General features: G+C 44.9%; 1 protein-coding gene across 2 annotated transcripts in view; it reads left to right on the top strand.

The window, feature by feature from the left end:
• The first annotated feature begins 13,225 nt into the window (after nucleotides 1-13,225).
• LOC118357529 (rho GTPase-activating protein 22-like) overlaps nucleotides 13,226-25,360 on the top strand; it is a 34,527-nt gene continuing 22,392 nt past the window's right edge. Inside the window, exons 1-3 of one of the 2 annotated variants that reach the window (XR_008078626.1) lie at nucleotides 13,226-13,400; nucleotides 23,292-23,491; nucleotides 25,063-25,150. Coding sequence is in view for 1 of the 2 variants with exons in the window: in XM_035734714.2 (XP_035590607.1) it covers nucleotides 13,358-13,400; nucleotides 23,292-23,491; nucleotides 25,063-25,150 (331 nt within the window). In the remaining variant the exon portion in view is untranslated. The remainder of the gene's footprint in view (nucleotides 13,401-23,291; nucleotides 23,492-25,062; nucleotides 25,151-25,360) is intronic. The other variant, XM_035734714.2, reaches the window with a different exon arrangement.

Raw genomic sequence — 25,360 nt, 5'->3', positions numbered from 1 at the left:
CAGGTGCTTGTGTTACCGCTGCCTGAGCCTACTACCCCTGTAGCGGATGTTGCTGCTCCTGTAAGCCCATTGGTGTCTGATAATGAGGGAGAGGCTAAAACCCCAGCCACATTGTCCCGTTTTGATCCACTCTCCCCACTGTCAAATGGTGATGCCAGGAGGGATGTCCGTTTAGCACAGTTCCAACTGGAGGTGGAAGAGAGAGCCCAAATTAGGCGAGAGACTCTCCAGTTGGAGATGTGTAAAATAGAGGCAGAAAAAGAACGAGAACAACGGCATTTGGAGATGTGTAAAATTGAGGCAGACAGAGAACAAAGGCAGTTGGAGTTCAAAATGCGCCAGATGGAACTGGAGGCAGAGACAGCAAGGCTAGCCTCCGGTCCTGCTGTGCCTGTTTGTGAGCCGTCCTCACCTGCTGTGTCCTCAAACACGTTTGACATTAGTAGGCAGATTGCCTTAGTACCTTTGTTCAGAGAGTCAGAGGTTGACTCCTATTTTTGTGTATTTGAGCGTATAGCCGTAGCATTGAAATGGCCTGAAGAGGTATGGTGCCTATTACTTCAGTGTAAATTAACTGGTAAAGCCCAAGAGGTTTTGTCAGCGTTACCTCTGGAGGACAGTTTGAATTACAAAGTGGTCAAAGCTACTGTTCTTCGTGCCTATGAGCTTGTGCCTGAGGCATACCGACAGAGATTTAGGTCTCATAGAAAGTCTTCTAGTAAGACTTATGTGGAATTTGCTAGAGACAAGGGAAATCTGTTTGATAAATGGCATGCTGCTAGTAAGGTAACTGATTTCAACTCTCTCCGGGAGTTAATCTTGTTGGAAGAGTTTAAAAATTGCTTACCCGAACGCATTGTAGTTTACCTAAACGAACAGAAAGTATCCTGTCTGGCAGAAGCGTCTGTGTTGGCAGATGAGTTTGTGTTGACGCACAAGAGTGTGTTTTCGGCTCATACTGAGAGTAGAGCCACTGAGTTTCCTATCTTTAGCCCTAGTCGGCCAGCAGTAGTATATCAAGCACGCCAGAAGAATGAGCGTCCCTGTTTCTATTGTCATAAAGTAGGACATATGATTAATGATTGCTTCCTGCTTAAACGCAAACAAGGGATGCCTCTTCGTGCCAAGCCACCAACAGGTGTTGCTCTAATTCGTACGGTTAAGAGGTCGGCAACAAAACAGGTGCCTCAGGGTAACTGTAGTTTGAAAGTCTCAGTCCCCGACCGCCGTTATGAACCATTCATTTTCGAGGGGTTTGTGTCCCTAACGAATGACGAAGCGTCTCAGCGACCGATTAAAATCCTTAGATACTGGTGCGGCGCAGTCGTTTATATTGTCTGATGTTTTGCCCTTATCTGACGATACATACTGTGGTTCCAGTGTGTTAGTGCAGGGTATTGAAATGGGTTTTGTCCCAGTGCCATTGCACTTTGTGAAAGTACATTTACATTTACATTTAAGTCATTTAGCAGACGCTCTTATCCAGAGCGACTTACAAATTGGTGCATTCACCTTATGACATCCAGTGGAACAGCCACTTTACAATAGTGCATCTAAATCTTTTAAGGGGGGTGAGAAGGATTACTTTATCCTATCCTAGGTATTCCTTAAAGAGGTGGGGTTTCAGGTGTCTCCGGAAGGTGGTGATTGACTCCGCTGTCCTGGTGTCGTGAGGGAGTGTGTTCCACCATTGGGGAGCCAGAGCAACGAACAGTTTTGACTGGGCTGAGCGGGAACTGTACTTCCTCAGTGGTAGGGAGGCGAGCAGGCCAGAGGTGGATGAACGCAGTGCCCTTGTTTGGGTGTAGGGCCTGAATAGAGCCTGGAGGTACTGAGGTGCCGTTCCCCTCACAGCTCCGTAGGCAAGCACCATGGTCTTGTAGCGGATGCGAGCTTCAACTGGAAGCCAGTGGAGAGAGCGGAGGAGCGGGGTGACGTGAGAGAACTTGGGAAGGTTGAACACCAGACGGGCTGCGGCGTTCTGGATGAGTTGTAGGGGATTAATGGCACAGGCAGGGAGCCCAGCCAACAGCGAGTTGCAGTAATCCAGACGGGAGATGACAAGTGCCTGGATTAGGACCTGCGCCGCTTCCTGTGTGAGGCAGGGTCGTACTCTGCGGATGTTGTAGAGCATGAACCTACAGGAACGGGCCACCGCCTTAATGTTAGTTGAGAACGACAGGGTGTTGTCCAGGATCACGCCAAGGTTCTTAGCGCTCTGGGAGGAGGACACAATGGAGTTGTCAACCGTGATGGCGAGATCATGGAACGGGCAGTCCTTCCCGGGAGGAAGAGCAGCTCCGTCTTGCCGAGGTTCAGCTTGAGGTGGTGATCCGTCATCCACACTGATATGTCTGCCAGACATGCAGAGATGCGATTCACCACCTGGTCATCAGAAGGAGGAAAGGAGAAGATTAATTGTGTGTCGTCTGCATAGCAATGATAGGAGAGACCATGTGAGGTTATGACAGAGCCAAGTGACTTGGTGTATAGCGAGAATAGGAGAGGGCCTAGAACAGAGCCCTGGGGGACACCAGTGGTGAGAGCGCGTGGTGAGGAGACAGATTCTCGCCACGCCACCTGGTAGGAGCGACCTGTCAGGTAGGACGCAATCCAAGCATGGGCCGCGCCGGAGATGCCCAACTCGGAGAGGGTGGAGAGGAGGATCTGATGGTTCACAGTATCGAAGGCAGCCGATAGGTCTAGAAGGATGAGAGCAGAGGAGAGAGAGTTAGCTTTAGCGGTGCGGAGCGCCTCCGTGATACAGAGAAGAGCAGTCTCAGTTGAATGACTAGTCTTGAAACCTGACTGATTTGGATCAAGAAGGTCATTCTGAGAGATAGCGGGAGAGCTGGCCAAGGACGGCACGTTCAAGAGTTTTGGAGAGAAAAGAAAGAAGGGATACTGGTCTGTAGTTGTTGACATCGGAGGGATCGAGTGTAGGTTTTTTCAGAAGGGGTGCAACTCTCGCTCTCTTGAAGACGGAAGTGACGTAGCCAGCGGTCAGGGATGAGTTGATGAGCGAGGTGAGGTAAGGGAGAAGGTCTCCGGAAATGGTCTGGAGAAGAGAGGAGGGGATAGGGTCGAGCGTGCAGGTTGTTGGGCGGCCGGCCGTCACAAGACGCGAGATTTCATCTGGAGAGAGAGGGGAGAAAGAGGTCAGAGCACCGGGTAGGGCAGTGTGAGCAGAACCAGCGGTGTCGTTTGACTTAGCAAACGAGGATCGGATGTCGTCGACCTTCTTTTCAAAATGGTTGACGAAGTCATCTGCAGAGAGGGAGGAGGGGGAGGGGGAGGAGGATTCAGGAGGGAGGAGAAGGTGGCAAAGAGCTTCCTAGGGTTAGAGGCAGATGCTTGGAATTTAGAGTGGTAGAAAGTGGCTTTAGCAGCAGAGACAGAGGAGGAAAATGTAGAGAGGAGGGAGCGAAAGGATGCCAGGTCCGCAGGGAGGCGAGTTTTCCTCCATTTCCGCTCGGCTGCCCGGAGCCCTGTTCTGTGAGCTCGCAATGAGTCGTCGAGCCACGGAGCGGGAGGGGAGGACCGAGCCGGAAAGTACACTCTGAGTTAATCAGTGGAATATTCAGAGTGGGGGTACGCCCTATGTTGCCAGTGAAAGATGTGACCTTTATAATGGGTAACGATATTGCCGGAGGAAATACTTCCCTTATTCCCTTATTGGAAGTATTGGATAAAAGTGACCACTCTCTCTCGAATGAGCTGGCACAGAGTTATCCACATGTGTTCCCCGCTTGTGCTGTCACTCGTGCTCAGGCACGACAAGAGGGTGATGAGAGAGATTTGTCGAACACTGTTCTGTTCAAAGAGGTTGATCAAGAAGATGGATTGTGTGATACCTCTGAGAAGCTGATCACCTCTGACAAACAGCCCAGGAAAGAATCAAAGAACGTTGAACTTATTGCTGATGCAATACAGTTACCAGTCACTCGTGAGCAGCTGATTGCTAACCAAAAGGTTGACAACAAGCTTGCTAAATGTTTTTCTAGTGTTGTCTCATTGGAAGATGTGAAGAAGAAGAACGTGGCTTACTTCATTGATGGTAATCTCCTCTTGCGTAAATGGAAATCCCATGTTGACGCGGATGGAGATTGGAATGCTGTTTACCAAATAGTGATTCCTACAGCCTTTCGACAAAATGTGTTATCCCTTGCTCATGATCACCAGTGGTCTGGTCATTTAGGAATCACAAAAACTTATGATCGGATCCTTCGACATTTCTTTTGGCCTGGTTTAAAACAAGATGTGGCTCAGTTCTGTCGGACATGCCACACATGTCAGATAACAGGAAAACCAAATCAGGTTATTCCTTCCGCTCCTCTTTGTCCCATACCTGTCATAGGTGAACCATTCGAGCATGTGGTGGTTGATTGTGTCGGACCGTTACCGAAGACAAAATCGGGTAACCAGTTTTTGTTAACGATAATGTGTATGGCTACAAGATACCCCGAGGCCATTCCTCTGAGAAAGATTACAGCCCCGGTAGTGAGTAAAGCCTTAATAAAATTCTTCACGACATTCGGGTTACCTAGGGTGGTACAAAGCGATCAAGGTACCAATTTCCTATCCAAGCTCTTCAGGCAGGTGTTAAAATCCTTGTCAATTATGCACCGTGTGTCAAGCGCCTATCACCCAGAGTCTCAGGGTGCACTTGAAAGATGGCATCAGACACTGAAGTCTATGCTACGTAAATATTGTTTGGAATCTGAGAAAGATTGGGATGAGGGAGTTCCTCTAGTTTTGTTTGCTGCTCGTGAAACTGTGCAGGAGTCCCTAGGTTTCAGCCCGGCTGAACTGGTGTTTGGTCACACAGTGAGAGGACCAATGAAAGTCCTTAAAGAACAGTTCTTCTCCCAAGAGTTGTGTACCAGAGATGAGAATGTGTTGGACTACGTTAGTCGCTTTCGTGAGCGCCTACACCAAGCTTGTGCTCTCGCAAAGGAAGCTCTGTCTTCCTCACAGAGGAGCATGAAAAGACACTATGATAAAGAGGCTGTTTCTCGTCCACTACAGCCAGGTGACCAAGTACTGGTGTTATTACCTGTTCCAGGATCTTCACTGTCAGCTCGTTTCTTGGGTCCTTATTTAATTGAAAAGAAAATAAGTGAAACTGACTATGTGCTTCAAACTCCTGATAGAAAACGCCAATCTCGTGTGTGTCACATTAACATGTTGAAAGCTTACCACACCCGACCCAGCACACAGTTAGAGAGTTCAAAAACAGAGGAAGGTACTGCTGTCTCCTCTGCTACTACTGCTATGATAGTGGACTGTCATATTGATGATGTTGATGGCTTGGAGTTGCGCAATACTCAGCAGCAGTGTGTTAGATTGCCCAACTCAGAAATGCTGCTGTCTATCCAATCCGGTCTGGTTCATTTAACGGATGGACAGGCCAATGATATTGTGAGGCTACTACACAGTTTTCCAAGTCTCTTTAATGACGTTCCTACTCGCACAAATGTGTTGGAACATGACATTAATGTTGGAAATGCTACACCTATCAAGCAACACCCATATCGTATCAACACTTCCAAGAGGAAGATACTGAGGGATGAGGTGAGATATTTGTTGGAGAATGACCTGGCTAAGCCAAGTTCAAGCCCTTGGAGTTCTCCTTGCATTTTGGTTCCTAAACCTGATGGTACGTCCAGGTTATGTACGGATTATCAAAAGGTAAATTCTGTCACAATGCCAGATTCGTTCCCGTTACCCCGACTGGACGACTGTATCGACACTATTGGTGCTGCTAAGTATGTAACTAAGTTAGACCTCTTAAAAGGTTACTGGCAGGTTCCGTTAACTTCACGTGCTTCTGAGATTTCTGCCTTTGTGACCCCAGACAACTTCCTACAGTACTCAGTTATGGCTTTTGGGATGTGAAATGCACCAGCCACCTTCCAACGACTGGTTAACTCCGTATTAGCTGGCGTTCCTAATTGTAGTGCATACCTTGATGACCTAGTGATTTATTCGTCTGAGTGGTCAGATCATGTTGACTCGCTAAGGGTAGTATGTGAACAGTTGGCAGCTGCTTCTCTAACCCTGAACTTGACAAAGTGCGAGTTTGGGAAGGCTACTGTTACCTATCTCGGTAAAGAGGTTGGCCATGGACAGGTGCGCCCTGTTGGTGCCAAGGTCTTGGCTATAACTGCATTCCCTGCACCTACCACCAGACGAGAGCTACGCCGCTTTTTAGGGATGGTTGGCTACTACCGTAGCTTCTGTAAAAATGTCTCTGCGGTAGTTGCTCCATTGACCGATTTGCTTAGTCCGGCTAGATCATTTGTGGTCCCCTGATTGTAAGAGAGCTTTTGAATCAGCGAAAGCACTCTTATGTAGTACACCTGTACTTGCTGCTCCAGATTTTGAACAACCGTTCAAACTTGAGGTAGATGCTAGTGCCAGAGGTGCTGGTGCTGTTCTACTGCAGCAGGACAAGAGTGGAGTGGATCATCCCGTTTGTTATTTTTCACGTAAATTTACTAAATGTCAAACAAACTATGCGACAATAGAACAAGAAGCTCTTGCTTTGTTGTTGGCTCTGCAATACTTTGAAGTATATATTGGTTCCAGTGCCCTACCCGTAATTGTATATACTGACCATAACCCCTTAGTTTTTCTCCACCGAATGTACAACCAGAACCAGCGCCTTATGCGTTGGGCGCTGATTGTACAAAATTATAATTTGGAGATCCGCCACAAAAAGGGTTCTGATAATGTGTTGGCAGATGCATTGTCTCGTGTGTGAAAATGATTTCTGAATGTTTTGCAAGGTTGTTGCTTTGTTGTAAGTATTCATTGAAATACTGTAGTCGCAACCCCTAGGGTTGCTCTTTTAAGGGTGGGAGTGTTACGGATACAGTTATCCTGTGTCTGTGTGTATCCTGTGTGTGTGTTTCTTTTCTCTCCTTCTCCCCTCACAGGTGAAAATCATCACTCCCCAATCAATCATCAATCAGAAGACACACCTCCTATTTCCTGACCTATCACAGTTCCTTCCCCATGGTTTAAAAACCCCATCATTTGTTTGTTCTAGAGCTCAGCTCAGCTCAATCTCTCTGTAATGCCATGTCTGTAGGTCTCTGTGTTTCACTCTCGCTTTGTGTCTTAACCTCTCTTTTGTTTAAAGCACTTCATAGCACTTTGTCATCACCTGTGAGTATTATTTTTGGTTATGGTATTTGTTTGTTGCTGGTGGGAAAAGGGGGAAACCAAGACAAGTCGCCCATGGGCATACACTACCCGTAGGTGAACTTTGTTAAATACACTAGTTAGAACTGGGCGGACCACCCACTGTATTTTTGGTTAGTTAGTTAGCTGTTGTTAAAGTAGGCTAGTCTAGCTTAGGAGTGTTTTTGTATACTTATTGTTTCTTTCCTTGGGTCCAGCTCAGCCCCTTTTCCTGCTCCCCCATTACCGTGTGTTTATAAATAAACCCAGAGTTTGACGGTAGATTTCTGTTGTCGTGGTTATTTCGTTCACACTTTTACTTTGTCACAATAATAATTTGCATGAGTTATGTTACGGGTCTCATTACCATCCCCCTAGACTGGCGGGCCAAAAGGGATTCGTAACACCATCAGAACCATATGAGCCAGACAGGCCTATCACGTGCATGCCCTTATGTCAGTCATAGGTTTGAAAAGAGGATGTCTGCTCTTGCATTCATCCCAGTCATCAGCAACAGAGTATTGGGGGTAGGTACATTTCTGACATCAATGTGTGCACAATTACAATGATAATTCAATATGGAATATTTCAGAAGATTGCATATAGCTTAAAAATACTGTTGACATGTAAGTTATATTGTGTGGTAAGTTTTGTGGGTTTTGACACTCTTATATAGGTGTCATAACCAGCCATAAAATAATGCAATATATGTCACAACAGGTCGAAAGATATGTGCCATGATAGTGTTATGACCATATTATGACAGGTTATGTCAGCGCGTGTGACCATGTCATAACGTGTTATGATGCCAGGTGTCAAGTAAAATGCTACCACTTTTTTCCCCCTTTATCTGATTAAAATCTGTTACTTCTCCTGCAGTCTAAGCAAACGGAATCAGACACTTCAAGCCACACTTCCAACTACCTCCATAGGTGGTTTGAAATCAGGTACAAATCTGATTCCTGGCTATACAACCTTCGACTGTTATTTGGCGTGTAATTTTGCTATCTACAGTATCTACTCTGGTGATCGTTTTGACAAGAACATGTGGTAGTTAACTAGCTTGATAATATAGCTACAACTAGCTAGTTGACTGCTGTGGCTAGCCAAAAAAAGGTATTGTTTTGAAAGTTGGATCATCTTATCCTGTGTGACTTTAAAAGTGTTCTGAACATTCAAAGCAACTGGGGAAAAGTCCATGTCAGATGTTGTTGTCAGCTTGCTACATAACTGCTGATTAATAGGAAGCATGAGCACCTCCACCAATCAGCCTCCACCACTAAGCACACACCCGTCATCACTATGACAACTAGCGTAGCCATGTCAGCAAATGACTGCTGTCTGAACACACACATCCGATTTGGTCACTTGTAACTTGCAGTTTGGACAGTCGGTATTCCAAAACAGATTTGAAAAACAAAACTGATTTGAGCGTTAAGGCCTGCAGTGTGAACAAGGCTTAACATATTATCTGGAAAATAGTCATGGAGGAGTCACCTGTATCGCCTGGGAGTGGGTGGAGCTCTATCACTGGAACAAGGCATGTATCTTCTTCCTCAGGGGAAATTGTGGGGTCTGACTGCCATTTGAAAACAAGTGAGAGAACATGGGAACATGGGTAAGTTGACATAAATACATCCCAAGAACTTGTCTGTCGGCCCTGCATTATTAAAGAAAAAAAAATGTGATAAAGAAAAAAGTATACCAGTTTCATTTAAGGACCAAAAAATTGACAGCTGTGCCATATAGATTGAAAAATAGTTGAGAAGAGATTTTCAGTGTACCGATTCCATGGCACATGGTTTATGAACTGGTCTTCAAAACCATGTTTGTATAACCACAGCTGGGTGATAATAAAAAAAAGTAATCGTAAATCGATTAATAATATCATAATTCTCATAGCAAAAATGTTTATTTTTAATTGACGATATGTACTGTAGAATCTATGAGAATAGAAAGGATCAGAACTTCTGTGAAACATCACAATACAGTTGAAAAATATATGGGAAATAGAAATATAAACTGGATGGTGTTCCAAGATAGATGGGAGGGGTTGAGTGGAGCTGAAGGATGGGATAAAAAAAACTAATAAAATATAACTATAGTAAACTATACTGTGTCCTTAAACTGTATATAGTATGTATACACGGGAAGTAGAAGCCTAAGTGTTGTTGTTCATGAGTTTACTCCAATTAGGGGAGGGATGGTAGGGTTATATCAAAATATATACAGTTCCAGTCAAAAGTTTGGACACACCTACTCATTCAAGGTCTTTCTTTATTTTTACTATTATTCTACATTGTAGACCTACAAAACCACTGATAATCTCTCTCGATCTGGGGCTCCACGCAAGATCTCACCCCGTGGGGTCAAAATGATCACAAGAACGGTGAGCAAAAATCCCAGAACCACACAGGGGGACCTAGTGAATGACCTACAGAGAGCTGGGACCAAAGTAACAAAGCTTACCATCAGTAACACACTACGCCGCCAGGGACTCAAATCCCGCAGTGCCAGACGTGTCCCCCTGCTTAAGCCAGTACATGTCCAGGCTCGTCTGAAGTTTGCTAGAGAGCATTTGGATGATCCAGAAGAAGATTGGGAGAATGTCATATGGTCAGATGAAACCAAAATATAACTTTTTGGTAAAAACTCAACTCGTCGTGTTTGGAGGATAAAGAATCCTGAGGTGCATCCAAAGAACACCATACCTACTGTGAAGCATGGGGGTGGAAACAACATGCTTTGGGGCTGTTTTTCTGCAAAGGGACCAGGACGACTGATCCGTGTAAAGGAAAAAATGAATGGGGCCATGTATCGTGAGATTTTGAGTGAAAACCTCCTTCCATCAGCAAGGGCATTGAAGATGAAACATGGCTGGGTCTTTCAGCATGACAATGATCCCAAACACATCACCCGGGCAACGAAGGTGTGGCTTCGTAAGAAGCATTTCAAGGTCCTGGAGTGGCCTAGCCAGTCTCCAGATCTCAACCCCATAGAAAATCTTTGGAGGGAGTTGAAAGTCCGTGTTGCCCAGCAACAACCCCAAAACATCACTGCTCTAGAGGAGATCTGCATGGAGGAATGGGCCAAAATACCAGCAACAGTGTGTGAAAAACTTGTGAAGACTTACAGAAAACGTTTGACCTCTGTCATTGCCAACAAAGGGTATATAACAAAGTATTGAGATAAACTTTTGTTATTGACCAAATACTTATTTGATTTTCAGGATTTTCAGGATTTCTTTTCTAATTTTGTCTGTCATAGTTGAAGTGTACCTATGATGAAAATTACAGGCCTCTCTCATCTTTTTAAGTGGGAGAACTTGCACAATTGGTGGCTGACTAAATACTTTTGGCCCACTGTATTATATATATACACACACAAAAAAATGTATAAGGGATTATATTGATGGAAGCAACAATCTGTCTGCAATATTAAATCACCAATTTAAAAAAATCTAAATAATACATCCCATTGGTTAAGACAGAGGAAAGTGATAATTGCAAAGTGAGCCCATAGGTTAAACAGCAAGCGTGCGGAATGTGCGTTATTGTGCCGTGCTTATAGGCTAAATGTAATTTGGTGAACGGCATTCTACACATGGCTACTAGGAAAGAGGAGAAGAACGAAACGCTGTGATGTTGATTATACATTTGTATTCATTCCCACTTTGCCTGTACAATACAGGATTCAGATTGAATCCTATTACACCGGCTCTGATGCTCATAGGGTGTAGGCTTTAAAGCTATTACGGACTACAAAGGGAAATCCAGACACGAGCTGCCCAGTGACACTAGCCTACCAGGCAAGCAATACTGAAGCATGCACAAGAGCACCAGCTGTTCTGGATGCCTGTGTGATAACGCTCTCGGTAGCCGATGTGAGCAAGACCTTGAAACAGGTCAACATTCACAAAGCCGCGGGGCCAGATGGAATACCAGAAAGTGTACTCAAAGCATGCGCGGACCAACTTGCAAGTTTCTTCACTGACATTTTCAACCTCTCCCTGTCTGAGTCTGCAATACCTACAAGGAAGCGAAGGTAACCTACCTAAATGATTATTGGCCCGTAGCACTCACGTCGGTAACCATGAAGTGCTTTGAAAGGCTGGTCATGGCTCACATCAACAGCATCCTCCCGGATACCCTAGACTCACTCCAATTCGCATACCGCCCCAACAGATCCACAGATGATGCAATCTCTATCGCACACCACACTGCCCTTTCCCACCTGGACAAAAGGAACACCTATGTGAGAATGCTGTTCATTGACTACAGCTCAGCGTTCAACACCATAGTGCCCACAAAACTCATCATTAAGCTAAGGACCCTGGGTCTAAACACCTTCTTCAACTGGAACCTGGACTTCCGGACTGGCCGCCCCCAGGTGGTATGGGTAGGCAACAACACGTCTGCCACGCTGACCCTCAACACTGGGGCCCCTCAGGGGTGTGTACTTAGTCTCCTCCTGTACTCCCTGTTTACCCACGACTGCATGGCCAAACATGACTCCAACACCATCCTTAAGTTTGCTAATGACACAACAGTGGTAGGCCTGATCTCCGGCAACGAGAGACAGCCTATAGGGAGGAGGTCAGAGAACTGGCAGTGTGGTGCCAGGACAACAACCTCTCCCTCAATGTGAGCAAGACAAAGGAGCTGATCGTGGACTACAGGAAAAGGCAGGCCGAACAAGCCCCCATTAACATCAACGGGGCTGTAGTGGAGCGTATCGAGAGTATCAAGTTCCTTGGTGTCCACATCACCCACAAACTAACATGGTCCAAACACACCAGTCGTGAAGAGGGCACGACAAACCTTTCCCCCTCAGGAGACTGAAAATATTTGGCATGTGTCCCCAGATCCTCAAAAAGTTCTACAGCTGCACCATCGAGAGCATCCTGACCGGTTGCATCACCGCCTGGTATGGCAACTGCTCGGCATCTGACCGTAAGGTACTACAGAGGGTAGTGCGAATGGCCCAGTACATCACTAGGGCCTACCTTCCTGCAATCCTGGACCTATATAATAGGCGGTGTCCGAGGAAAGCCCATAAAATTGTCAGAGACTCCAGTCACCCAAGTCATAGACTGTTTTCTCTGCTACCGCACGGCAAGCGTTACCAGAGCGCCAAGTCTAGGACCAATAGGCTCCTTAACTGCTGAACAATTAATCAAATGGCCATCTGACTATAACATTGACCCTCCCACATTTTTTTTTTGTGCACTGCTGCTACTCGCTGTTTATTATCTATATATAGTCACTTCACCCGTACCTACATGTACAAATTTCCCCAACTAACGTGTACCCCTGCACAGTGACTCGGTAGTTTTTTATTTTTTACTTTAGTTTATTTGGTAAATCATTTCTTAAATATTCTTGAACTGCGCTGTTGGTTAAGGGCTTGGCTTGTAAGTAAGCATTTCACGGTGAGGTCTACACTTGTTGTATTCAGCGCATTTGACAAATAAAGTTTGATTTGATTTGTATAACAGGAAACCGAGTGAATTATGCTATGCTACTTGATGAAGTTAAACAAGCATTCAGACTAGCCTTCCTGGTTGAACTTTCGTAAATGACGTAGTGAGAAAGAGGTAGACAACAGTGAGAGAAACAGAAGGAAAAGGAAGAACACAGACAGAGGAAGAAAAAGCTAGAAAGAGAGAATATGATAGAACATTAGTGAAAAAGAGAGAAACACACGGCTTTAACCAATTAAGCGGGTAGCTCCCAGCCATAGAGAGAGGAAGTGACAGGGATATAGCAGCTCTCCTTCTTGTGTGTTTCAGCCCCATTGAACCTGCGATGGGAAGGACTGGCGTTTACCGGTCGGTGTGGTATAGTAGTAGTGGGATGAGATCCACCCTCCCTCCCCCCTACCCACCAGCGTGGTCTCCCCGGCGATGAATAATGTAGAAGGGAGGGGTGGAGGCCACTGAGCGTGTGCAAGGAGAAGGGATCCCTCCCCCTTCAGCCCCAGCCCCCTAGCCTGCAGCTGCTGCTTGTGCTGCCTATTACAGAAGGTCAGTGGGAGAGAGAAGAGAATAGAGGGTAGACAGGAGAGGATGGTGTGTTGAGAACGAGGGATAGAGAGAGAAAAACGAGAGGGGTGGGGTGCCGGACGGACGAATGAACATGCTGAGAGGGGAAAGTGTCGTCCTCCAGCGATGACAGCCATGCTGAGTCCCAAGATCAGACAGACCAAGAGAGGTGAGCGAGCCGAGAGCGATGTATTTTTCTCTACCACTACTATCGACCCACACTACTGCTATATAGTGTATGTGAATGGAGCACATGGGCGGTACACATAGATCGTTCTACTATGATGCTGTCAATGACATCATCATCTCCTGCTTCATCTTGATGATGCTGACCAGATGCTTGTCTGTCAGTTGCTGCTTTTGATGTTCGCGACATTGGCACTAGAATGTGAATGACAAAATGATGCAGGTGTGAGAAGATTTCATGAGAGTTAATATGAAAGGATGAACAGTACTGATATAGAGAGGTCACTTTGCAATCCGTATTCTCTTATTCTCTCTAAAATGAGATCAAATTGAGTGTATAAGAAACTAGATGTATGAATTAATTCATTAAAAGATATAAAAAATGAAATGGATTCAATTAGGTTTGTGGTTCTAAGATAGGCACATTGTCTGCATAGCTTTTGTAATTGGTACGTAAAATTGCTTATTTTTATTCATTCAACAAAGCACATGAATAAATACAATTTTTGAAGTCCTGGTCCATTTAAATATATTTCCTGGTCCATGGTAATCTCTTTAAATAGCCCACATCTCAGCTGGTTCACTCTCCCCATCATCATGCCTTTGAAGTCCATTACCATGGTTTTGGGATGAGCTAGCCCACTACTGTAGTATACTACACACCATTGACAGTAGTATTACTGACAGATGAGCTACAGGCACAGTAGTAGACACACATACACACACATACTATGCAACAGAATATACAGCATAGATACAGTACACACTAGGGCTAGGAATTGCCAGGGACTTCGCAACTCAATATTATCATGGTACTTAGGTGCCGATATGATATGTGCTGCGATTCTCACGATTGCGATTCAATACTGCAATTTTACTGAAATTTGATGTTCCAAACATATTGCTCACTGTACAAGAGAGAGCATGAAAAAACGAGTTTTGTTCAGTCATGGAAATAAAAGTGCTGAAAACATTTTGGCTCACTATTTAAAAAGAAGATAGAGAACAAGGTATAGGATGAAAAAGAGTTCTGGCACAGGGACAGCCGGCTAGCACTAGCTAGCACTACCTCGGAGTAGTATTGATATAAAATCGTCCAAGATGATATTGCGATATGTAACTTGAATCCCTTTTTCCCCCCACATCACTAGAACACAGAGTACACACACACACACCAGCACAGCAGTGTTACACCTCACTGCAGCTGAACATCGCGGCACAGTACTCACACCCCCACTCCGCCTAATCCGAGTGACGCCCACTACAGTTTCTTAGGCAAACTCTCCACTGATTCTCAATGGGTTAATACATTCATCAGCAGCAGATAGAGTCCGTGGAAATGATCCAGTGATGCACCTGTAGCTCCACCTCCTCCTTCCCATGCATCATAAATCACACAGCAACCATACTAATTAAATGGAATTTCTCAAATGGATTCCGTGCTTGGAGAAAAGAGTCAGGTCATTTATCCTGTGGCTGATAAGTCTACGCAATGTGACAGGTTAATGGATAGCTACTCTCTGATTTTCGAGGACTATAGAATCCACATCTCAAAGGATCATGAAGAACAGTGACTGGATATAGGCTTTAGCAGGGGTTTAGGCAACCCTGTCCCTGGAGTGCCGCAGGTACTGCAGGATTTTGTTCCATCTTGGCACCTCACTTGACCAACTGAGCTGATTGATCAACACACCTGGTCTTCTAAGGTCGGTTAAATTAGAACACGAAGGGCCTGCAGCACACCAGGTCCAGGGTTGCCTACCTCCAGGCTATAGTATGTGTGTGTGCAATGAAATCATGCAGTAGTTGTTTCTCTATGGTCATAATGACTACCTCTGGATGAGGTTTCACCCACTTTGAAACAAGACCATATCCTATGGATTAGAGACATATGCGCCATATTCTAGTAGCAGCACATTGGACAAGCTATATAGAGCACATCTCCTTAGGTGGCGTGATCATTCTTTCAGACATGAGCTCATTGATTGATGGTATTAGTAAATCTGGTACGCAATATACATTACTCGTGATGAACATCCTTGGCAGACTATTCTCTAGGGTCAGGGAGTACATGACATATACAATGAGGAGGAGGACCACCAATCTACTACATCTTTCATTGAAGATCACTATAAGTCATATGGAGGAGAATAGTATGTTTGGGTTAGAATCTCAGAGCGACTGTGAGGGCGAACCATCCATTTACTTAACTATAAACATACAAAGAAATACTCTGAATGCGCACTTCGTAGCGAAATTAATTGCTAGTGTTTTGTGTAAACGCAACAGTCCCAATGTTGTTTCTGAGACTACTTACAGACTGGAAGAGACCACATTTTAGCTACACCCATGACAACACAGGGAATCAAATCAAATGTTATTTGTCACATGCCCCGAATTCAACTTGTGCAGACTTTAACGTGAAATTAGTCACTGATAGGAGAAATGGCTCAGTGTACACCCTTGGCCTACAAACACACACACACACACACACACACACACACACACACACACACACACACACACACACACACACACACACACACACACACACACACACACACACACACACACACACACACACACACACACACACACACACACACACACACACACACACACACACACACACACCGACTCAGATAATTGGGCAGTGTATTCCAATGCAACCATGGATTGCAACATCTGATGCAAACTACATTACACTTATAGAAAAACAATTTGTGCTATGTAGATGCTCCCCACAGGAGAACCCTTTGAAGAACCCTTCTTGGTTCCAGGTATAACTTTTTGGGGTTCCATGTAAGGACCCATTCTACAGAGGGTTCTACCTAGAACCAAAAAGGGTTCTCCTATGGCAGTGGTTCCCAAACTTGTATAGTCCCGTACCCCTTCAAACATTCAACCTCCAGCTGTGTACCCCCTCTAGCATCCATTGTCAGCGCACTCTCAAAAAAATGTTTTTCCCATCATTGTAACCCTGCACACTATACGATACATTTATTAAACATAAAAATGAGTGTGAGTTTTTGTCACAACCCGACTCGTGGGAGGTGACAAAGAGCTCTTATAGGACCAGTTCACAAATAATAATGAATATTTTTGCTCTTTATTTAACCATCTTACGTATTAAACCATATTTGTTCATTGAAAATTATGATTTTTTTATTTACTTAACTAGGCAAGTCAGTTAAGAACAAATTGTTATTTACAATGACAGCCTAGGAACAGTGGGTTAACTGCCTTGTTCAGGGGTAGAGCAACAGATTTTTACCTTACCAGCTTACCAACCTTTCGGTTTCTGGTCCAATGCTCTAACCACTAGGCTACCTGTCACCCCAATGAATAACTCACCACAGGTTAATGAGAAGGGTGTGCTTGAAAGGATGCACATAACTCTTAATAGCGCGATTTACCAAGGCCGGATACTCTGAGCGCAGCTCAATTAAGAAATCTGGCACTGGCTTCTGATTAAATTCAATTCCCACAGAACCGCTTGTTGCAATTTCGACGAGGCTCTCTTGTTCAGATATTGGTAAGTGGACTGGAGGCAAGGCATGAAAGGGATAACGAATCCAGTTGTTTGTGTCATCCGTATCGGGAAAGTACCTTCGTAATTGAGCACCCAACTCACTCAAGTGCTTCGCTATATCACATTTGACATTGTCCGTCAGCTTGAGTTCATTTACACACAAAAATCCTATAATGATGGAAAGACCTGTGTGTTGTTCTTGTTAATGCAGACAGAGAAGAGCTCCAACTTCTTAATCATAGCCTCAATTTTGTCCCACACAATGAATATAGTTGCGGAGAGTCCGTGTAATCCTACATTCAGATCATTCAGGCGAGAAAAAACATCCCCCAGAGAGGCCAGTTGTGTGAGAAACTCGTCATCATGCCAGCGGTCAGACAAGTGAAATTTATGGTCAGTAAAGAAAACTTTAAGCTCGTCTCTCAATTTAAAAAAAACATGTCAATACTTTGCCCCTTGATAACCAGCGCACTTCTGTATGTTGTAAAAGCATTACATGGTCGCTGCCCATATCATTGCATAGTGCAGAAAATACACAAGAGTTCAGGTGCCTTGCTTAAACAAAGTTAACCATTTTCACTGTAGTGTCCACAATGTCTTTCAAGGTGTCAGGCAGTCCCTTGGCAGCAAGAGACTCTTGGTGGATGCTGCAGTGTACTCAAGTGGCATTGGGAGCAACTGCTTGCACTGAGCGTTACCACTCCACTATGTCTCCCTGTCATGTCTTTTGCGCCATCAGTACAGATACTAACATGAGCAGCAGCTACACTTGGCTACATACGGACCATTAGTGGAATTCCCACGAGAGAGTAACGGTTAATGTGTTTGGATGTAAATTATTTGACGAGGCTACCTGTATTTGACATTGTGTTGGTATTTCACTGAACACTAGATGGTTTAATGTTATTTTTGGCAGTGAAACGAGGCTACTCAGGCGAGAAAAAAAAGTAATCCAAATGTATAGCCCCGTTGGAAAATATAAATGGACTGTTTGAAAATGTGAAGGAAAAACAATGTTTAAAAAAATAAAAACAATTCATATTATTATTGTTTAAAAAAAATGTGAATCACATTTTTATTTGGCGTACTCCCGATGGCATTGCGCGGTACCCCCAGTTTGGGAATACTTGTCCTATGGGAACAGCTGAAGAACCCTTGTGGAACCCCTTTTTCTAAGAGTGTGCACGACTACGGCAACATTTGCAAATCATTCCTTCATTCCTCTTGGACCTATTTGGTTTCTTCCAGTAGAGTCGAATTTGAAAGGTCAGTGTGGAAAGTGGAAAACAAGACTCATGACGCTTCCCCCAAATGTCTGTTTAGAGACCCCACAACACCACGCTGTGTTATGTCTGAGGAAATACATCTGGCTGGAAGGACAGAATAATGGATAGAGTACTGAAAGGCTTTGTCATTCTCGTTTCATTTAAGACGATATTTGAGACAATGTTTGAGATCTCACAATATACCAATTGCGACATTAAATCAAAAGAGCTCAAACGAGTCTCTGCCCACCATGCTTATGGCCAAACCAAATCAAGTCAAATCAAATTGTATTGGTCACATACACATGGTAAGCAGATGTTAACGCGAGTGTAGCGAAATGCTTGTGCTTCTAGTTCCGACAGTGCAGTAATATCTGACAAGTAATCTAACAAATGCAAATGACTACCTTACACACACAAATGTAAAGGGATGAAAAAGAATATGTACACATAAATATATGGATGAGCGATGGCTGTGGTGGTAGATGGTGGTAGATGGAATACAGTATATGCATATGGGATGAGTAATGTAGCATATGTAGACATTATTAAAGTGCTGTTATTTAAAGTGACGAGCGATACCTTTATTAAATCCATTTATTAAACATATTAAAGTGGCCAGAGATTTTAGAACTTAAAACTTTCCACCTTCTCCACTATTGTCCCGTCGATGTGGATGGGGGGGTGCTCCCTCCATAGTTCCCTGAAGTCCACAATCATCTCCGTTGTTTTGTTGATGTTGAGTGAGATGTTGTTTTCCTGACACCACACTCTGAGTGCCCTTACCTCCTCCCTGTAGGCCGTCTCGTCATTGTTGGTAATCAAGCCTACCACTGTAGTGTCGCCTGCAAACTTGTTGATTGACTTGAAGGCGTGCATGGCCACGCAGTCATGGGTGAACAGGGAGTACAGGACAAGGCTGAGAACGCACTCTTGTGGGGCCCCAGTGTTGAGGATCAGCGGGGTGGAGATGTTGTTTCCTACTCTCACCACCTGGGAGCGGCCCGTCAGAAAGTTCAGGACTAAGTTGCACAGGGTGGGGTCGAGACCCAGGGTCTCGAGGTTAATGACGAGTTTGAAGGGTACTATGGTGTTAAATGCTGAGCTGTAGTCAATGAACAGCATTCTTACACAGGTATTCCTCTTGTCCAGATGGGATAGGGCAGTGTACAGTGTGCAGTGTGATGGCGATTGCGTCCTCTGTGGACCTACTGGGGCGGTAAGCAAATTGGATCTAGGGTCTAGGGTGTCAGGTAGTATGGAGGTGATATGGTCCTTGACTAGTCTCTCAAAGCACTTCATGATGACAGAAGTGCTATGGAGCGATAGTCATTTAGTTCAGTTACCTTAGCTTTCTTGGGAACAGGAACAACGGTGGACATCTTGAAGCATGTGGGAACAACAGACTGGGATAGGGATTGATTGAATATGTCCGTAAACACATCAGCCAGCTGGTCTGCACATGCTCTGAGGACACAGCTAAGGATGCCAGCCCAGGCCAGGGTTAACACGTTTACATTTTTCACTCATGTTGGCTGCGGTGATGGAGAGCCCACAGGCTTTGGTAGTGAGCCGTGTCAGTGGCACTGTATTATCCTCAAAGGGAGCAAAGTAGTTGTTTAATTTGTCTGGGAGCAAGACGTCGATGTCTGCGACAGGGCTGGTTTTCTTATTGTAATCCGCGATTGAGTGGAGACACTGCCACATACGTCTCATGTTTGACCCGTTGAATTGTAACTCTACTTTGGCTCTATACTGACGGCTTTGCTTGTTTGATTGTCTTCCGGAGGGAATATCTACACTGTTTGTATTCGGTCATGTTTCCAGTCACCTTGCCATAATTAAAAGTGGTGGTTTGCACTTTCACCGAGTCAGCATATACGTCAATGTTGTTGTCTGATGTTACCTGGAACATATCCTAGTCCACGTGATTGCTTCAATCTTGAAGCGTGGAAACCGATTGGTCACACACCTCCAGGACGGATGTGTGTTAGGGATGAATGGCGTGAACCCGGTTACCGCCCAAAACCACTCCCTTTTCCCGGGATAAATAACTGTGAGAAGCCAGTGAATTATAATAAACTATTTATATGAACAGCATGGTGTAAAATGAAACTGTTAAATTGTATTCAATGTTTAAACTGTCTTCTCTACGGCGTCTGTATGATGAGTGTGGGGACAAACAGAAATCTCAGTATGGAGCGCAGTTCAAGATGCATGTAGACCTATCATCTCATTATGGCATAATTATTTCTTTTTAGGCCTACATCTGCTGCAGCATAGTCTATTCTACAGTAATGTAAAGACTGAATGCTCCTCTAATTTACCCATCTCCATCTGGCTTTCGGGGGTCACTCCGTTCAAATTGCATCCAAAATTGATAGACCTGTTCTAGATTGATATATAGCCCAATATATGGATGTCCTAGCCTACCTCTTTCAGGTGATACATTCAATTTAGTATTAGCTTTATATTTAGCTAATTAATGATGGGTCAAGCATAATAAGCTTCTAACTTAGAGCCTCTGTCTCTTGCGCAATACGCACCTGTGCTCCATTGGCTTTTTTTCCATCAATAAAATGATCCTTAGCTCTTGGAGTCCCATGAAGGAGAAGCTAGACTAGAATAGCTTGCTGGACATAATGGTTTTTTTTGTGCATTTTTTTTAATACCAATATGCTATTTGAAAAGGGATGCAAGCGCTTGTTTGCTGACTGTTAAATACAGCAGCCTATAGAACTCGGGTAGTTTGAAAGAAGAGCAAGCGTGAGACCCTATATTATTCAAGGATGTCCTTAGAATGATGCCGTTAAGGACGACAAAACTTATTTCATTTAACTGTTGAACGCAAGGAAGGAATGAACGACAAAGAGAGAAAGAGGAGGTATGCTAATAACATTAGGGGAAATACAATATTATGAAAGTTATTTATGCGTCAGCCAACTAATTATATTTCAAAATTAAAGTCAAATTCGCTAGCCAATACTTGAAACTTTGTAGGTCTCATGTGCTGCACCAGAATGGCATGTTCACTCCCTGCTTTATCATGGTTTGAACGATGTGTATCATTCCAGTCAATATAATACAGTGTAATACAGTGCAGTACAGTAATACAGCTCACACTCCAGAAGATCAGCCTACTGAGGCTAGTTTCGTTTATTTACCCAGGAGAGCATAGAGCTAGCTACATCTATGGGCTTTGACATGTTTCTGTCATGCAAAATGTGCAGTAGCCTATAGGCCTATCATATAATGGATAATGGCACAATCTAGGCTCACAAAATGTATTTCATGTAAGGCTCATCGAGCTCAGGTAGCATCAGGCTTGAATTTATCGATCAAAGCTTTATGCGCTTTTATAATGCTTTCGAATGACACTTTTGGGTTTTGGCGGGAAGAACTGGGTTAGCCGCTGAGAAAAGGGATTTATTCTCGGGATGGAACATTTGTAAAATAGCCGGGGAAATATTCAACACTAGTGTGTGTACAGTATGTAATTACTCTAATGAGGCTTCCAGGCAAGCACACGGGGCTGTGATTGAGTGGGGCCAGCAGAGCACCCAGAAACAGGGATGGAGGTAGAGAGAGATGGACGGACAGTTGTCGACGGAGACAGAGCGAGAGAGAGAGAAATGGTTCATGTGATATATGGCGGCCCCTGCTCCTCTGATGAGTGCAACCCATTAGGAAGGGAGCCAGGCAGGCAGCCATGGCAGTAGGAACGGAGGGGGACAATGACGGCTAGGCTACGGTGGCCATGCTATGTTGTGTCTGATGCTGGGGACAAGGAGCCGCAGCCCAACCCATAACCACAGAGTATAATAAACAATGACTGTAAATGTAGGTTTGATTTGAAATTTGATTTGATTCAAAATGAAGGGACAGTTAGAACTATGAATTAATGCCAATAAAACATGGTGAGTGATGCCAGGGAGGTGTTGGGAACTGTCTTTCCAGGGTGTCTGCATCATAGCCATACTACAGCGTTTCCCCATCCTTCGGGTCGGGATTTCTCCCTGACCACGTGAGAAACTCCTGGCCTCCCATACCCACCCCATATCGCGAGAAGGAGAAGAAAGGGAGAATAAGAGAGAAAAAAGGGGAAGAATAAACATTGATTTTCATCCTCCCTCCCCCCTCTAAGCTGAGCAATGATCCTGAGTGTGTCACACAGGAGGTCCAGCAGAGAGGATGTCTGCAGGATTGATTCCTATAAATTATACATGATCATCAAATTGCTTGTCTTGTTTGCCTTTGCCGCTGTTTGGCTCTGTGGGAGGTGTTGCTGAGTGGCTATTCTCTCAGGACGGTCAGGTCTCTAGAAGCTGAAATCAGTTTTTTTGGTTTATTTTGTCAAATGTCAAGATTAATGCATGGACTAGTAAAGACCAGATTTGACTTTCTGCACAGGCTGTACTGTATTAAGTAATCTTGCGTGTGTCCTGTATCAAGCTAATTTCATGAATTGTGTTTTGCGTAAAGGACAGACTGAAACTGATACGGAGACCCTGTGTGAGTTCAGAGCCTCCAGACATAGGAAGCCTATAAACTGCATCTGAAACAGTCCTTGACTGAGCTCACGTTACACTAAAACCCAGAGTCAATCCCAGGAGGTCTTATTATCACAGTTCAAACTGGTTCCTGGTTCTGTTGGTCTGCCAGAACAGACAATAACTCTCTTCCAGTGGCTTTAAATTAATCGCTTAGATCACCTGAGGCCTTTCCTCTCTTCCCTGTGCCGGGTGGGTCTCCAGCCACCTCTACCCAGGGGAGGAAGGGGGGCCTCAGCCTCAGCTCCAGGGCAGGACGTGGTGTGTGTGGTGTCTGCCTCACCATGGCAACCCTGGAGCTGACACACTATGTGTATGTGCCTGTCTCACTGTCTGTCTCCCCCTCTGCCTGTCTCCCTGCCTGCTTGCCTGTCTCCCTGCCTGCCTGTCTCCCGCTCTGCCAGTCTCCCTCTCTGCCAGACTCCCCTCCCTGCCTGTCTCCCTCCCTGCCTGTCTCCCTCTCTGCCAGTCTCCCTCCCTGCTTATGTGTGTATTTGTATTCATGTGTGTATGTCTCGACTCTCCAGCCCGGTCCAAGAGCATGGTGATGGGGGATGTGTCCCGGGGCCCATGCCGGCCATCCTCCCCCAGTCTCCAGGAGGGGGCTCTGAAGGCTGGCTGGCTGAAGAAACAGAGGAGCATCATGAAGAACTGGCAGCTAAAATGGTTTGTCCTGCGCTCCGACCAGCTCTACTTCTACAAAGATGAGGAGGAGACCAAGCCACAGGTACTGAACATTCACACCTAAGCTCTTCTTCAGTTCATTGCAGAGGTTCGCTGAAGTCCTTTATTCGGTTTAATGTGGGACTTTCGCTATAGTAGCTACTGTGGCTAGTTCAGATCCTCTCCAATAATACTTTGCTGTGGTTTTTTTCATCCGTTGCTTAGAAAAAATAGGTCAAATGAATTGTCTATATCACCACCTAGCATGGATAGATAGCATTACCACCGTGCCCTGCCGAGAAGGAAAATCAGGATGAAACATCGTTTTGATACCGTTGCTCCATTTTGGTCATGACATTTTGGCACGGCCATGAAAGAGCTATGCGGTAATCAGGCAGACAGTTGTTTCAGGACCACCACACAGCATCAAGCCAGGAAAGGGTGATGAAGTGATTCAACAAAAGACAGCAGGCGGTAGTCGGTGGCCCAATGCTTCCAGTGTTCAGTGATCATCTTCTTACATTCCCGGGCCTGATATCCGAGCACCTCCATTGATTTCCACAGGCGTTCCCACTTGACTGCTGCCCTTTTAAATGCATACCTGTCTCCCCAACACACACACACACACACCATTGAGTTCTTTCAGGCTGGAGAAGCTCTGCATTAAGGCCTGGCTGAATGACTGAAGGGTTTGATAGGCACCTTTTAATCACAGGCCGTCAATAGTCATCCAGCCAGTATTGATTTCTCCACACACACACACACACACACACACACACACACACACACACACACACACACACACACACACACACACACACACACACACACACACACACACACACACACACACACACACACACACACACACACACACACACACACACACGCGCGCGCGCACCCGCCCCTCCCTGGGCGGTAACCAGGATGTGTGTGAAAGTGTCAATCTGTCCGCTTTTTCCCCAATCTAATCAATAGAAATTGGAGCAGGGGGCTGTGTAAGCAATTCACACAGCAAGGTCTCGCACTGAGATGATAGGAAATGATAACTGAAGGAAGGCAATCTACAGCCATTTGTTATCATGTAGAGCAGGCCATTAAGGAATGGCTTGGTGTTTAGAGCCACAAAGGTTGCTACAAGACATCTCCAGAAGGGAGAATAATCTCAGATTTTGAGTTCCGTCTTAATTCTCCTCAGTCATTTGTCCCCATCCATATTCAAGGCACGTTGTACCCTTTTGGGAGCTCTGCTGGGCTGCTAGCCCTGCCCTGACATGCTACCAATTTGTTGCCATGGCGACTACTGTGGACAGCTTGATCTCTGGTTTGGCAGATCCCATCCTGTTTGATGAGGGAGGATGAGGGATGCTGCCAGACTGGTAGAATGAGACCGGTTTTCCTTCTGAGTAGTCTCTAAATGAACAGGCCTCGATGACGTTGTTTAATTACTATTGATCTCCATTCAGTAATCTGTACTCCTTCATCCTGAAAGAGATTAAAGAGATATATATAGAGAGAGAGAGATCTTCTGTCTATTTTTTATCAATGTTTGTGATTTAAACGATTAGAGTTTAATCTCACTGAGGTATTGTTAATATTTGGTTTTTGAATGGATTCTGTGTTTGTTTATTCGAGGGCTGCATACCTCTGCAGGGCTGTCAGGTGAACGAGCTCACCGCCAACCCAGAAGAACCAGGGAGACATCTTTTTGAAATCGTTCCAGGTGAGATAATCCATCAACACCACAGCCTCTCTCTCCTCCTTTAGCAGAAAATACATGTCTGCAGTTTCCTCAATACCACACTGAGCCAGCAGGGGGCAATGCTGATGTTTCACAATGGAGACTGGAGATGCAGTTTGACAGACGCCATACTGACTGGTAGATAAGCTTGCACTGATAATACACTGCAATTACACTGTGTACAAAACATTA

This window comes from Oncorhynchus keta, chromosome 24 (genome assembly GCF_023373465.1).
Source record: "Oncorhynchus keta strain PuntledgeMale-10-30-2019 chromosome 24, Oket_V2, whole genome shotgun sequence".
In the NCBI taxonomy this organism is placed as follows: Eukaryota; Metazoa; Chordata; class Actinopteri; order Salmoniformes; family Salmonidae; genus Oncorhynchus; species Oncorhynchus keta.
Note: the sequence above shows the minus strand (reverse complement) of the source record. Positions and strands in the feature narration are given on the sequence as shown.